The sequence below is a fragment of the Quercus robur genome, chromosome 4 (assembly GCF_932294415.1).
Source record: "Quercus robur chromosome 4, dhQueRobu3.1, whole genome shotgun sequence".
Lineage (NCBI taxonomy): Eukaryota > Viridiplantae > Streptophyta > Magnoliopsida > Fagales > Fagaceae > Quercus > Quercus robur.
In genome coordinates this window covers 32,942,892-32,960,198 of record NC_065537.1, presented here as the reverse complement: position 1 = coordinate 32,960,198, position 17,307 = coordinate 32,942,892, and the positions used below count along the sequence as shown (strand labels likewise).

General features: G+C 38.6%; 1 protein-coding gene across 1 annotated transcript; it reads left to right on the top strand.

Annotated features, from left to right (window-relative positions):
• Positions 1-14,567: 14,567 nt before the first annotated feature.
• LOC126724429 (uncharacterized) lies at positions 14,568-15,210 on the top strand. The gene is made up of 2 exons (XM_050428966.1): positions 14,568-14,791; positions 15,059-15,210. Exons 1-2 carry the CDS (start codon positions 14,609-14,611, stop codon positions 15,176-15,178), a joined length of 303 nt encoding a protein of 100 aa, XP_050284923.1. The 5' UTR covers positions 14,568-14,608; the 3' UTR covers positions 15,179-15,210.
• Positions 15,211-17,307: the final 2,097 nt, after the last annotated feature.

Below are 17,307 nucleotides of genomic sequence, written 5' to 3'. Positions count from 1 at the left end.
GACTCCCAAAGGGTTGCATCCCACGGGATGGGGGCGCCGTCCAACTTTAGGCGGGGAGACCAAGTGCGCAGCCTCCTCGTAATGGCAGCCTCCTCTCAACTATCGATGGACTTTGTCCTCTTGTCCTTGAGCTCCTTGCCTTTTTTCTGTTGTTTGGCCTTTTGGGGGCCGACCTTAGCCTCCTCCAGTTCTTCCACTGGCCTTTTCCGCCTCAAGTTAGGAATGGGTTGTAGCGCGGGGTCAGTGGAAGGAGGAGGAGGAAGTTTAGCTGAAACCTATTCTTTAGGGGCATCCTTGGAAGATTGCCCCTTGTTCCTATTGGACAATAGCCCTCTCAGGTCAGATCTCAGCTTCAAGTCCATACCCTCCTCTTCAACTTTTTGGCTTGTGTCAATCCGAGCAACTACCAGTCCAGGAGAGTAAGCCGCCGAAAAGCGATCAAGATCCGAGCCGAAATCTGAAAGCTCTACGAGCCTTGTTGATACCTCGCCCTCCTCATTGAAATGGAAGTGATCGATTTCAACTTCAAGGGACGAATACGAGGAGTCGATTCCCTCTCCCAGAATGGCTACCTCTTGGAGTACGCGCTGAGTGGGCGGTTGGACTGGGGGTAGGTCCCTCCGAGCGAGGAAGCCTGGCTTAGAAACGTCAATACGGGCTAATCGGGGACTCCCAGCCCTTATCGCCTAACCCACGTCCACAAAAGCACGAGAGAGAGGCTCGTAGTCCAAGATGAGGTGAGCAGTGCGCAATTGCCCGTCCTCGTTCACAAAGATCTCAGACCGTAGGAGGTAGTTGAGAGCTTGGACGTTCACCAAACTTATTCTCGGAGTAGTGTGTGCTTTGTCTGCAAAATATCCAAAGGGAAATTTATGTCAGTCCGAGAAGGCAAATAATCAAAACCGAGACCAAAACAAGTGTAAGGTAAACTCAAAACTAAGATCCCCGCTGTGGGACTTGATCCTAGAGTGCCCCACCTGGTGCTCCCGCCCTAACTGGGCAGCGAAGACCAGCGTGCCATGCTCCGAAAACTATCAAATAATTGTCCTTCAAGCCTTTGTTAGACTTTGGAAGGCAAGATATCAGCCTCACCTCATTGGACTTGGATTTCAGGTAATACGACTCATTAAGGCAATGACACTCGTACAAGTGAACTATATTGTGCCATAAGAGGCCGATGTTCATCTGTTCGTTTAGAGCGTCTACGCACCCTAGAATCCGGAACATGTTAGCGGTGCACTGGTGGGGGGCCAACCTATGGCCGCGCAAGTAATCCCTAGTTATCCTCCCCATGGGAATCGTCATTCCTCCTTCTATGAAAGCGATCATAGGAATGACGACCTGCCCCGTTTCTCTCTTGGTTAGGATTTGGTCCGAGGAGCAATATTCTAGACCCACTCCTTGCGAGATACGGTATTTGGCCCTAAAACCTTCCATGCCGGCGGGAGAATCTACTAGGTTCTGAAACTTACCCATCCTATTAACCCTAGGTGGCACGGGAAAGGGTTTGCTAATGAAAGGAAGCCGAGGAGAACAACAATGAAGGAGAGTTAGGGAATAGGGGGAAATGAACACTTACGGGAAGCGCAAATTCTAAATCTTCTGAGCTTTCAAAGGATCCGCCGGGAATCCTTACAGAAATGGCTATGGACTTTTGAGTGTTTTGTGAGAGAAAGTGCTGAAGTACTCTGGAACGCTTGAGTGTCTTTTCTAAAAAAGGGAAGTAATCTCCCTCAGAAAGCCTTATATAGCAAGGAAAAAATAAAAGGGATTACTCCCTCCCAAAGAATTGGAGGAGCATCCACTGTTGATTAAGCGCCCCACCATTGGATGCAAGGGAACATAGAGCTGCCTGGTGCAATTAATGGCGCCTCGTGGGCTACGAAACGCCAGTAGCAATAATGAGTCATGTGAGACTGTACCCCTACACGCGTGAATCAAAGAATTGTGATAATTTATCCAATAAATATCAAAATCCCACATTTTCTCCTCGAATAAGAGGGAAAAACCGGAATTTTGAGGGGCTATTGTAGGGGCAAAGGCCAAAAATCATACAATGGGCCTTGGGCCCCATACGGGAAGATTAACCATGTCTGAAGAGAAGACGTGGGCGCCAAAAGGCTCCCAGCCCAGTTCTCGTGGGCCTAAAGATGTTTAAAGGGCGGTCTGAGGAGAAATGTCTCCTCGAACGTGACGAATATAGCTCAAACATGCACTCTGCCTACTAGGAGGACCCGCCACAACGGACATTAGTAACAAGGACGAGTCCCATAGACCCGCGGCAAAGAAGGAAACGTAAGATATCCAAGGAGAGGCTGCAGCTGCCACATTAAATGCATTGCAACTACTTTTTTGGCCACATTGATGTAGAGAAGACCTATGAACAGTGCTGCCTTGGCTACCACAACTCACAGAAAGATGGAGGGGATGTCTGATGGGACAAACACTTAAGTGAGGGTTCAGATAATCAACAAGTGTAAGGCCTTGATGGCTTCAAGAAGACTATATAAGAGAGGGAGTCCTCACGAGGAGAAAATGAAGAAAAAGGGAGGTAGAATAGAAGAACAGGAAAAATAACTATAGTTTTTGAACAGGGACCCGTATACATTCATCTCATCTCCTCAGACTGAGAATCTATGGGCAATAAGAGGATTTGCTTACTATTAATTGTTGTATAGCCCAACTTTAGCCAGTGTACACTTCGTTAAGGCCTAGTTTTATAGCTTACTCTTTACAAATTCATTGTTTCTGGGCTCCTTGGACCAGAATCCCACACCTATTGGGCCTGGGCCCGAAATTGTGACCCTACATAATTAATTAGACTCTAAAAATTTCACGACATGCCTATTGATTATTATTTTATTTTATTAGGTATACATGTATATTTCGTTCTTATATTTGACATTCTAATTATTTCTTTATCTTTTTCTTAGGAGCTTTTCTACTCCTTTTGTTTCATGAACTCTCCTTATAAAATTCCAGGTCCCAAATCCATTGTGCCCCTTGGAAGTAATTTGAAAATGACATTTTGAATTTGTAGAATTACAACAATAAACGCAACAACCAATTTATGTATTTTAGCTTATTTTTATTTTTATTTTATTTTATTATTATTATTTTTTTTAAGAAGCAAACTTTTTAGATAACCTTTCAAAGAGGATTATTATTATTTTTTTTTTGAGAAAGAGTATATAAATTATTATTTTGTGGCCATTTGTTTAAAATTTTTCTAATTAGGGTGAAAATATCATTTAGCAGGCATGGAATATAGAAACTCCAATGGGCAGCAATATGTTATGGTTATTCTCCAAAATAAGATGTTGTAGGATGGCTTTGGTGGGCTGGAGCCGAACACTGGGAAATTCAAAATCTAATTAAGATTGATGATAAACAAGCAAAACATGAGGCCCTCACAGCTTTGAATGATGCAGCCAATTTAACTCAAATACAGAAAGTGAAGGATGAGATCAATTCCCTTTTATTCCAGGATGGGCTATTTTGGAGACAGAGATCAAGATTTATATGGTTACTAGCAGGTGATAAATAAGACAAGTTTTGAGCTCTATGCATGTTAATTGGTGTGTCAATTTTTCTTTTGCATGAGTTTACAATCCTTATCTGCATGAGTTTTACTATCCTTTTCCTCTCCTTATAAGCACTCCACATAACCAACTAACTACACACCATGGCCCAACCAACTAACAACCCATAATGGCAGTACAATTTATCTAGACTGTACACTCCCACACACCCACATGCAGGCACACAAGCAGGCACACACGCAGCAGCTATACCCACACCACCTGTGCACACCCACATGCAGAGTCCCCTACACACCCTTACACACACAGCAGCTTTACCCACACCACCTGTGCAGCATACCCTTACACCTACTTAAAAATATCTACAAATATCAATAGCCCACAACTGTCACAGTCTTTATTTACAAATATCTGTAAATATCCACATTCCACCTGTCACAATCCTTACAATTAAAATTCAATCCTTACAATAACAACTGTCACAATCCTTACCATCAAAATTCAATCCTTACAATCCTTACAATAACAATTGTCACAATCCTTACAATCAAAATTCAATCCTTACAATCCTTACAATAACAATTGTCACAATCCTTACAATCAAAATTACAAAACAATTGTCACAATCCTTACAATCAAAATTCAATCCTTACAATCCTTACAATAACAATTGTCACAATCCTTACAATCAAAATTACAATAACAACTGTCACAATACTACTTTTGAAGACTCTAGGCCATTATGTGCAGGGCATGGTGCAGCTGATGCACTGTGAAGCTGTGCATAGCATTCTTCATTCAGTTTGCCATCTTATACAATCTTACGATGAATAGATACTTTGAACTTTCCTTCTTCATCGAGTTTCCCTACCCCTCTTGTCTTTAAGTGTCCATTTTTTGGCTTGCAATCAATTGTTACTCGAAGCCCTGCACCATGATACACAAAATTATTGTTACTTGTTTTTCACTATTGTTTGTATATGGCATCATTAATCATATGTAAGAAAAAAGAACAATGCACCCATCACTTTGTCCATATTGTCCATAATTTTTACCCTAAACAGAATATGGGACCAAGATTAGCAAATAGTAGCATTTCAAGTCAAAGCATGCCAACATTGCACTTTTACAAGGCAAACTTGACATTGACATTTAAAAGAACAATGCACCCATCACGAGTAGAATAAAAAAGAAACAATGCATCAACCTTGAACAATTCAGTATTTATGACAGTTCCAAAAAAGAAAACCATACCTGCAAAGGCATGTTTAGTCTTAATGTTACTTTGCTCACAGTCTGCACAAGCAACTAGACTATAAACACTTAAACTCATCATACTGTCATACACATGAAAAAAAAAAAAAAAAAAAACAGATCAAGAAATACTCCAATTTGGACAAAAAAAAAAATTCCTAACTTTTGAGGAATTCATTTCAAAGGTCTGCTAGAGCAAATACTCGCTCACTATTAAGCAATTTAAAAATATCATTATTTGAAGTAATTTTCAGTTTATAGCTAATCAAGAAAAACATGAAACATGAATTAGAAAAATTCATGAATTAGTTTGACAATGGTAAAACCCATTCATCAACTTAAAGATTATGATGAATATATAACAACTTTAAATCAGCAAAGCAAAACTTCGCAAAAGTTTGGGATTTAGTCCTCTCATGGTGAAAAATGACAAAAGATATATGCTTGTTTATTTAAAAGGAAAACAAGTAGGTAAACCACCATTTATACATATAGATTCTGTTAACAAGAAAACAAGGGACATATAGCTATTAATCCATTTAAGCTTTGGCCACAATAAATGGGGAAAATTCATAAAACAAACTCTTGTTCATAAGCTCAATTGTGCCTAAATTTAAATGCAATTTCTACTTTATTGTATAGATCAGTACCATATTTGTATAACTTAGAAATGCCCAATTATAATTAGAGTTCATAAATCAGTAACATATCTGTATAACATTGAAATGCCCAAGAATTAAAGTTCATCTAGAAAAATTTGAAGATTTATTAAAAGAAAAAAACACGTCACCAAATTTTCAAACATTCTTTTGAACCAAAAACCCAGAATGTTTGAGGGAAGCCTTAACATATAAAAATCTAAATTGACTACTTAAAATTTGGGCTAAACTTGTTAAGTCTGATTGGTAACAATTCAAGCAAGCAAAAATTTTCCCCTCAAGTTAGCCTATCAAGAGCCACATTTTATACCTTTAAAATGAACTACAACACGTAAAATACCCATCTGCAATTTAGGAAAATAACAGGTACCTAAGAAAAATTAGGACAAAAAGAGAAATTTCATAATGATTTTTTTAGCATATACCAAGCAACACAATTACTTTACTGATGTCAAAGACAACAACACACAACAACTACAAGTAGGCCACTTTCCCTTCAATCACAACACATTTGGCTGTACCCAAAAACCTCCATTGTTTTATGCAAAAGGAAACCTAGTCATTAATAAAAACTGAAACAAAATGGGGGTTTCGATCATATCTAAAAAGCAAATAAAAAGAGAAGAGAAAATAAAGAGAAAAAGAAGGGTACCAGCGGCCACCTATGGTGTAAACACCGTCTATATGCACCGCTGCCGGCAGTAGGGTGGTTGCAAGATGAAGCTCAGCCAAGAACAATCTGTATCCAATAACACAAATTCCACATTATATTTTTCACAAGTACAACAGGGAATTCAATTTCTTTATCAAAAGAAAACGAAATCCTAATACAATACTAAAAATTAAAAAATCTTTTTTTTTTTTGTTGAGAAAATTAAAAGAAGGAAAAATCAAAGAGGGAGATAGAGGAACTTTACTGGAACCACGGCCGGAATTGGTGGAGCGGAACACGGTGGCTGCTAGCGATAGCCATGGAGATTGAGCATCAACTTCCCTCTTTCCCAATTTTCCCCAAACCCAAACCCTAACCTTCTCTGATTTGGGTCTGAACCAAATCGGCAAGGCTGGCTCACCGCAACCACCACCTCCGATGGTGGCTTTTTCTCTCCTTCGACCAAAATCTCTTTCTCTGTGTCTCAATCTCATTTCCCTCCATAGATCAAACCTGAAAGATCATCAACTTCTCTCTTTCCCGATTTTCTCCAAACCCAAACCCTAACCTTCTCTGATTTGGGTCTGAAAAGCATCAATGTCTCTCTCTACACCCGATTCTCTCCAAACCCCAACCCTTACTCTCTCTCTGATCTGGGTTAAAAAAGGATGCGTGTATGGGTGTCGGGATCTCTGGTGAGCTAAGGTTTTTCCTTTGTTTTTGCTGATGGGTTTGAGTTGAGTATGCTAGAAGTGGAGGTTGAGAGAGTTTGAACTTTGAAATTTGAGAGAGAGAGAGTTTGAACGGCTGATGAGAGTTAAGAGTTTAACTCAAGTTTTTTTTGTCCGGTTGAGTTAAACCCCAGTTAAGTCAACTGAACTCCAGTTAAGTGTGGTGGACACATTTTAAATGATGTGTCCAATTTTTGAGCGTGGATCATTTTGGACTCAATCCCCACCGTGAACTGAAGCCTCTCCATTTCAAAGGGAAATGGAGAGGATCCGGTTCCCCCAGGGATACTCTTGTTATACTTTACTCCAATAATATATCTATCTTTTATCTTCAAAAAGCTATTCCTCTTTTTCTTAACTAAAGAGGAATAGTAAAGAAAACTGATTAGACAAATTTAAAATAAATGGTCACAAAATAATAATTTAAATAAATGCATTTACTTCGTACTACAGCTTTTCAACAAATGGAATGAAAACACTTGTCATTGTTATATGCTAATGGATGCTTTACGGAATCAAAACCAAATCGTGTAGTTTGAGAGCAGTAACAACTAAAACATTATAGCAAATGTAATAAAGAAGAATCAAAGCCAGATTATCTCAAGTGATGCTCTACTTAGGGAATTGCGAGAATCACAAATTTGAGGAATGAAAAGTGACAAGAAAGTGAAAGAGTAGGAAAAAATAGAAATAAGAAAAGTGAAATTAGAGTTAGCCAATCCAACAATGGAATAACACGTATTTATTAGAGTTTATGGGTATAACAGTTGGAACTAAGAAGTCTAAAAGTATTGCAAAGTAAGATAGACACTGTAATTGGGAATGCTAAAGACAGAGTAGAGGAAATGCCGGATATTATAGTTAGATAATACAATACTAAATGCTGGCCCCTTTTTTAATAGATATAAATATATAATTGGTAATAACGAAAAGCAATTGAAGGAAAGGCAGAGGAGGAGACTCTTTTTCAAAATATTGTTATACAGGTACGGATCTAGGATTTCAAGTTAGGGGGCGAAGTATAAGAAAAAAAAAAACCAAATAGGTATTTATACAATATTAACAAACTATCAATTAAGATAAATATACAAAATCATTGTTTCTTAATACATTAAGATGCAATCATCTACTAATGATGACAAAATAATAATAATAATAATATTGTTTCTTAAGATTATCCGCTATTGCAAAAAAAATTTATTTTAACAAACCAAAAATTACTTTTGCTACTTTAATATAATATTTAAAACGTCTCGTACAGTAGTCTTTTTGGGGACACCCTTTCCAAATAACAAAGGATTTCTAACAATTTCGTTAGTTGCCCGGTTTTGAAAGTATGTGTGAAACTAGCATCTCGAGTTTTTAAAACTCGAGATTTAATTAGAACTCGAGTTTCTAAAGCTCGAGTTCATTGTTTTGGTAATACCCTTACGTGGACAAATTTTTCACGTGGAGCCATGTAAAATCGAGTTTATAAGACTCGAACTTTGCCCACCATTAAAACACAAATCCACAGCACTTTCAAACGGCTCATTACAAAATCCTCAAAGTTCAAACACCTAAACATGAACCCTTTCAAACTCACTCCCTCAAACTCACTCTCAAACTCCGCCCTCTCAAACTCACTCTCAAAGTCACTCACTCACTCACTCACTCACTCTCAAGCCGTTCGTAGCCCACCGTTTGTAGCCCGCCATTCGTACTCTCTCTTTTCAGGTTCTGGGTTCTCTTTTTCTTTTTTTTTCTTTATGCTTTTTTTGGATTTGTGTGATGGGTTATTGTAAATTTGAGTTCTTTTCTGTTTTGGGTTCTTGAAATTTTGGGTTTTTGTAGCTCAGTTTAGTGGCTGAACTTTGTCTTTTGTGTTTTTGTTTGGGTTTTGGGAATTAGTGGCTGAATTGAATTTGTTGTGATGGGTTGCTTTCTGGGTTGTTAAATTTAGTAGCTGAATATGCCTTGGTGATTTCCTTTTTGGGCTTCTTCAATTGTGGTGGTTGCTATATGGGGGTATTAATGGCTGAATTTGTTTTTGATTTTGGCTTTTAGATCTTGGGTTTTGTTTGTGATTTCTGAATTTGGATCCTTGTTCTTGGATTTAGTAACTAAACTAAAGATGACTGTCCAAAAATATGTTGGATTCTTGTTCAATAGTTGGGATTTTTAAAATCACAAAAATATGTTATGGGAATATGCTTGTGTGTTTGAGCAAGTGCGCATTGTACACAGAAAAGGAAGAAAAGTGGGAAAAAGAAGAAGAGAGAGCTTGTTGTTGGTTCCTTGCATGGGTTTAGTTGTTAGTGGGTCTGTGGGTGTATATTTGGATAATTTGGGCTTTTAATTGGGTTTAGTGACTTTATTTGGGGTACTAAAATTAGGTTGTACAAACTTGTGTCTTTGGACTAACATCAAGCTGTTATTTATTTGTTTTACCTTAAAAAAGAAAAAAAAAAAAAAAAAAAAAAAAAAAAAAAAAAACTAACTAACATCAAGCTGTATGGTTTATTTGAGTAAAACCAAATTACTCAATAATCTGAATTGGAATACTGAATATAGTGGTTTCCTTTAGTGGAAACTACCATGAAATTTACTATGAAAATCATCTTTATTTTAGTCAGAGTACATGAAAGATTAATGGAGGAACTTTGGTGGCCAATAGAACTTTGGATTTGATCACGTTTACTTGTTAGAAAAATTAAATATTTGATCTGCGTACAGGTTGATATCTAAAATATGATTGAAAATTGCTTTTGGCAGCTAATTTCTGCACTTGGAAGAATATAAAAATGGTCTTGTGGCCTACGAATGTTTGGTGGCAACCAATGTAGAGATTGAAAGGAGTTAGGAAATGCACAAAAGAAAGAATAATGTTAAAAAATATAATCTTATTTACTTACGAAAATAAGTTTAGAATAGGAATGTAGAAGGCCTAAAAATTTTCTGTTAAGGGCCATCCTCTTGCATGGTTAGTTGGTCACATTTTGCTGATGCTCTTGAAGCTTGAATGTTTCTGTAACTCTTTCTTTTCATTTCAAATTTATGGTTCCAACAAGTGTAAACTTTTATTTACCTACATGTTCTTATCTAGTTTGTATGCACTTGTAATGTTTAACTGCCTTTTTAATCTTGTATATATATATTGTACGGCACCGAGGTCCCAAGACCCAGATAGGCCCTGGGCTCAGGCCCAATAGCACGGCCCCATCGCCTTAAGCTCTTCTTGAAACTGCCTTAAAAAAATACGAGTTTTGGGCCTCAGTTCCTGAACTATGCTCGGCATAAAACTTCCCGAACAATCAGTGAAACCTTGTCCGGGCGTACCATAGGATGCTCGGGGAGCATCACTACCGAGCAAATTCACCTGAGTTGGAACCAAGTTCCAAGGCCATAATCGTTACATTCCACCCTCACCTAAAACATTCACTTATAACAGATAATATTGGACCTTCAATTGCACTAACAATGGCAGTAATCATGATCTTCCCACTAACTTGAAGCTATAAATAGAAGAAGTTGGGGAAGAAGAAGGGGTTCAGAAAAAAGAGAGAAAAAACAGTCATTTAGGAAGAGAGTAGGAATATTACTTTGAGTCTCTGTGCCGAGAACGACCCAAAGTAGGAAATCCTGAAGCGCACTTTATAAATAAATTGTGAGCCCAAGTGAGGTTGAGCCCAACAGTCTCATTTCAGGTGCGCATATATATAATTTTGAAGGTGATGGAATGAAAATATATGTAGTCTTATCAGACGTTGGCACAGAAAAATTGGGGTTTTCATAACCTTTTTAATTGTCTATACTCTTTGTAGTATGGAGCCTCGGATCGATGAGGAGCTAGAGATCGTGCACCCTGGTCCCCAAAATTAGTCAATTTTGACATGACAACGATATCATCGATCAGAGGACATTTGAAATGGCAAGGTGAAATATCTTCTAACAACCGCTTTAATTTTTACGTTGTCTTTGGCTTTTACTTAGCAAGTTCTTTCAAAGTTGTATATCTAGTTCTAACAACCAAAATAATCTTGTATCGATTTTGCAGGACTCGGGCCCACTTACGTGCTGTGGTTGCACTAAGGAGATGGCACACATTCAGATGCAAGATAATCAGGTGATTGACATTATCAAGTTGGTAAGGCTGGAAGGATTGTTTAGGGCCCTTTCCAGAGAGATAGATCATTGTCTAATATCGGCCCTAGTTGAGCGATGGCAGTCGGAGACTCATACGTTCCACCTTCCACATGGTGAGATGTCAATCACCCTACAAGATGTGGAGGTCATTTTCGGACTTCCTATAGACGGTGAGGTCTTGGTTGGGCTGACTGCTGTGGTGGATGGGGATTGGAGTCAATTGTGCATGGAGTTGCTTGGTTTTACTCCGGCGAATGACAACAAAACTTTGGTGGGGCAAAGAATTCTCATCAGCCGCCTTGTTGACGCCATTGCAGAGCCACTACCTCATGACGCGACGAAGATTCAGATACACCAGTATACCACTAGGGGATAAGCTTTTCATGGACAAGTCGGGAGATAGGGTGCATTTGATGTTTTTGGAGTTCCTGCGGAACCTTCGTAATCCGCCACAGTATAGTTGGGGTAGTGGTTGCCTGGCCTAGTTGTACAGAGAGTTGTGTGGGGCAAGCGAGAAAGGGGCATCACAGATTGGTGGGGGGTGCACCTTGGTCCAGTATTGGGCATGGGCAAGGTTGCCATTCTTCTGCCTGAGGATAAAGCCCCCCACCTGGATGTGATTATGGCCCATGGCCAAATGCTCCACTTGCATTTAACTAAGTATTTTCTTGATATTTAGTGTGTTATGCAATGTACTCTTCTTACTAACTAAGTGATATTATCTTTTCTTATGTTATTCGCTTGTAACTGTAGGTGGGTGCGGGTGCCAAGCCCGAAGAGTAGGCCATCCAACACGGCCTTGATCCATTATCGCAAGCAATTAGTTAGAATGCAGCCAAACCAAGTAATAATATTCAAAAATTCTGTTTGGTTATGTTAATTTTCCTTAAGAATATGATTGCTTCATCCTTTAACATATCTTTTGTTTTTCCCTTTATCTATGTATTCTCCCTTGTTTCACATTTTAAGATGCTATGATAATTGTTTTTTGTTTCTATTGTAGATTGTGTGGCAGCCATACGAGGAAGACTTCGGCCCAGGGGCGGCGCCACCTTATGGTCAGGGTGGTCCCAGGACCACCCTGACTTGAAAAAAAGAAAAAAATTATACATAATAATTTAAAATTTTATATTTATCTACCTTTAAAAAAAATTTTAGGAACACCCTGAATTTTTTTTATGTCAATAAAATTAAATTTTGATTCATAATTTGAGCAACTTAACAATATATTAGAGTCTTTCAATTTTTTTAATTTTTGCTTTAAGTAAAAGGCTATGCCCCCTAGAAAATAATGACCGGTCCCCAATTCTTTCTAGGATCTCTACTTAGTCCAATAGATAACCCAAAGTCCTCAAATAAAATACTAGTTAGCTCTCCCAATTGTCCAAATGGTTTGTTGTCAATCCAAATATCCAATAGACAATAATCCACACCCTCAAAATACCGTCTTTTACCACTCATTTTCAAACAAAAATTTACTTTTTTTTTTCATCATTCTCAATCTCAAGAAGCCACTGTAAGGTTGAATTTATTCAACCATCTAATTGGCTTTATTCAATGCCAAATTTGCTTGTAATTCAGCATTTAGTAACCTTGTATTTAGGTGGGTTTGATGTAAGGGTAGTGAGTGAGATAGAGTGAAGATTGCTCAAGAGTGTGCAAGAAAACAGAGACTTGCGGCTTGGCCTCGCGGGTGACTCGCGGCTGCAAGCCGCCAAACGCAGCACATGTGCCAAGCATGCTGGAAGGTGAACAGTCATGCAAGCTGGAGCACTACAGGACAAAACAGGACAACTGGCCATACGGTTATCTCGCGACTTAGTCAAGCCGTGAGGTCAAGCCGCGAGCCACCCCTATTTTGTAAAACCTGACGTTTCACATTTCCCTCCCACTCGAGTATAAATACCCCTTTTACCCATGATTGTAAGAGAGCTTCCAGAGAGAATTTTGAGAGAGAAACCTTAAAGAAAAACAAGATTGATTCACCCACAATCTATACATTAGAGTCTCTTCAAATTCCTCAACTCTCTTCCTCTCCATTGTCAAATCCTTGAGAGGCATTATACCAAACCTGATTCTCACCATTATCATTACTGTGAGAGAGCTGTTTGGATTTCTAGGAAGCAGTTAGGAAGGAACCAATCTTCATTGGTTGATGCTACGGTCTAATAGCGGAATCTGGGAAGCTAGAAAAGAAAAAGGTTCGGCGCAACCTCGTTGGAGCAAGAAGCTTGGAGGGCTTAGGTGCACTGGGTAGATTAGGCTTGGAGGGTCTATTGTTGTCCATGTATCCCAACTGTATTTTCTAGTGGATTGTTTACCACTTGGAGGGCGGCGGAAAGGTTTTACGCCGAGGGCTTCGGTTTCCTCTTCGATAACACATCACGTGGTGTCTTTGTGTTTGCATCTTCCTTCCTCTCTATCTTTGCCTTTTTATTATTTGCTGTGGATTGTGTTTTGTTTTGACTTAGATAGTTTTTAACCAATTCCATATTATAGCTTGTGTTAAGTTTCCGCACACTTGTTGTTTGACATATTGCTTGAATTGGTTAAGTTGTAATTTGAGGGTCTAAACGTTCAAGGGTGTTTATACACGTTTTTGAACTTTCAGCCACCTAGATGATTCTCAAAGAAAATAGAAGTAATCCCTACTACTTTTTCTCCTGCTGATACAAGCCCACAGTGCCTTACGTTTCTTTAGTCTCATTGTTGATTGCTCTAAACACATTAACTCTCTTCTTAACAAGGGTAGAAATCAAATAAACTCCTTTCATCTAAAAAAAAAACTATCCATATTTGCTTTCAGTTCTAGCTTCTTCTTGTGTCTGGTTTGTTTGTTTCTTCAACATCATATGGGTATTTAGATTTATGCTTTTTATATATATGATAATGGTCATTTAGTTTTATGAATATGCTTTGTTTATTAAGTTGTTCAATTTGTTGTATTGCTATATGATAATATATTATATCTCTTTCCATATCATCATTTTTTTTTTTAATTTGAAATTAGGAGCTGAATAATTCATTAAAAAATAAGAAAATTTTCAATATTATGGATAATGATGGGTTGATGGTGCTTAAAATAATAGTATTCAAATTTTTGTATGTGTATTGTAAAATAGACTACCTTTTGTACTTCCATTAATAATTAAAAATATGACAATATATCAAAGTTGATAATTTTTTATTTATAAATTTATGAATTATGATTTTTCTATCAATATTGCAATTTGGCCCCCCCAAGTACGTGTTCCTTGTTACGCCCTGTTCAGCAACACTAAGAACAACCATAATTGAACTCCACAAGTTTTATGTTGTAAAACTTTATGCATTTGCATATTTTTTTATTGTTGTTGTTGTTGTTATCGTCAATATATAAAATTTTCTTTTTATTAGATTCTGTAATTTATGCTTCTCGAAGAACACCCTGAAAAAATTTCTTGGAGTCGCCACTGCTTTGGCCACCTTCCTGAGTTCTGCGTTGCAGGGAGGGATACGTGGACAACAAGGGTGCCGCTTGTGTGTTTCTGCATAGTAGAGAGACACCACCCAGACCGTGTCCTTCGACAGTTTGGGTTGGCATAGGAGCCGTCTGACGATGTTGTGTACGATGATAGACTGCATAGAATAGACTTACGTGGGAAGATGGAAAAGAATTGGAGGGAGGAGCATGGACCGTATATCCTTTCATGGGATATGAGACAACAACAACTTTGTCATGCACCTCCTCAGACTGGTGAGATGCCTCGCTATCATGCCTATTACCGCTGGTACCGTCCGGTCACTCGAAAGTATGTTGACCGCAACAACGCTAAATTAGATATAATGGTAATGTGTTCTAATTAGATTTTATTGCTTGCTTCATTTTTCTTTAATACATGTACGAACGTAGAATCAATTGATTTCTTTTTTTAGCAAATTTGGTTTGATTTGACTGACATCCAATTAAAGACTTTCTGTTACATATAGTATTCTAATAAAACTGTTAGTTCTTAGTTGAGTGTTTGAGTAGATTAATAAGTACTATATTATCAATTCATTAATTGATACATAAATGTCTCAAATCTGATTGTACTAGTTCTTTCTTCATTTCAGATTGAAAGCCATTTAGCGCTGTTGGAGATGCTTCCTGAAGGCAGCCGAGCTCACAACCATGTCCGGCGCGTCCTAAATAATGTGGCTGGGCTTAGTGGTGGTCCTGCAGCAAATGGGTAGGCAAACAATGGGCATGAGACTGAACCAGCAACTACTGCAACCCCAAGCACAAGCGTAGCACCTGTAAGTACATTGACCCGTGGTCAGCGTGTTACTGCAAGCCCAAGCACATGCGCAGCTAGGGGCCGTGGTCGGCCTGCTACAGCAAGCCTAAGCACAAGTGCAACTAGGGGCCAGCACAAGTGCAACTAGGGGCCGTGGTCGACTTGCTACAATAAGCACAAGTGCAGCTAGGGGTTATGGCTAGCCTGCTACAGTAAGCCTAAGCACAAGTGCAGCCAGGGGCCGTGGTCGGCATGCAATAACCCCTCGGGTTGTAACTAGTCTTGAGATGCTTGCACCCATCCCGCACGCATCTCCTCAGCTCGAGGTCCCTCCACCCATCCCAGATGCATCTCCTCAGTCCGAGGTCTCTGCACCCGTGGTAGATGCATTCCCTCAGCCTGAGGGCCCTTCACCCACCCCACCTTCGTAGCCTAATTTTGATCTTGGTATTGATCAAAATTTGACCCCTCCTATACTCCTCGAGACACCCTCGTGCCCACCCACCAGCTCCAGTGCACCCATTCCTGGCCTCTACACAGAGCATCATTACCCACCTACCTCATCCTCATCTGACCCTCTAGGACCTCCGATTGGGATTGACACTCTACAGCCATATACTGATGTATCGGACGAGCATTCCCCTCATCAGCCCTCACCGCCATGAGGTAGACCGCAACGCACTAGAAGAGCACCCACTTGTGGGACAGGTGGACACAAAATAGGACACTGAGGCAGCTCTATGGTATGATAACATTAATTACAATGTAATGATATATTTTGTAGTTCACTTTATTCTTATCATTACACCAAATATTGATTGCATGCATCTAATGGAATTTGCAGCACGATGATGAGCCTAAGGATGATGCCTCGCAGCCTCCTCCCCCGCCCAAACATTACACGAGGATTAAAACACGCAAAATTGGTGAACCTTGAGTAAGTGCTAAAGTCATGGAATTTGTTTTCCTTGCTTGAAACCCAACAAAGAAAGTGAAAAACCTTTACTCAGTTGAGGTATATTCTTGGTACTACTGTTTTGCTTTGATTTGGGTTCCAAGTTTACTCTTTTGTTTTGTTTGTTTGTTAGTTTTCTCTACAATCTATAAGAAGCTGTCACTTATTGAGTTCTTCAAATTATTTATTATTGAAGTAAAAATAAAGATTAGATTTAAAAAAAAAAAAATTTGCCTGCTGGGTTATAAGTGGTTTGAGATTTTATTTTATTTTATTTTTTGGTTTTTGAATTAAAGTTGCTGTTGGGTTCTTGTGACATGAGTTTGTTTCTCAAGTATCTACTTTAAAATTGAAGCTATAATAGTATAGGTAATTACTAAGACAAAAATAATGATTGGATTTTTTATTTTTATTTTTTATAATTTTTGACCTAACTTAATGGTTGAGTATTTTGTTGTTGGTCATTTTGTACTGTCTTTCATTGTAAGCAAGCCCCAGTTTTTATTTATTATTTATTATTTATTTATTTATTTATTTATATTTTTTGTCTTAATGAGGATACAATTACCTGGGATAATGGGTTTCTGTGATTTAATTAAGAGATTTGGGTATAAGTCAAAATGGGCACAAGGTTACATAATTTGTCGAGTAATGGCATGGCTTAATTATTGTTTGTTCCTGGGTTATAGGCTTTTTGTCTAGGGCAGCACATGGTTGCTTGATTGGTAGAGTAGCTTGTAGAGGGTCATAAGGAAGAAACACATGGTTACTTGCTCATGGTTTCACTCATATTATGTTTGAACAAGTGCTACTTGCTGGGCTTGAGTGTAGAATTTGCTTTTTTTGCGTCCAAAGAGAAGTGTTTTGCACCCGTGCTGCAGTGCTGTGCTGCTCTTTAATGTTTCTTATTCAGGTTTTGGGATTATACAACACCAAGACCCCAGAGAGAGAGAGAGAGAGAGCTTCTTATATAAGCATCTGAAGTTTGTGATAAAATTATGTTCTGTAGCAACTCTGGGTTGTGAGAAGAGCACTTTAAACGAGCTTCCAAACTTTGTGATATAATTACATTAGATAACAACTTTGGGTTGTCACTTGTGAGTACCACCCAAAAATTCATAAGATTTTTT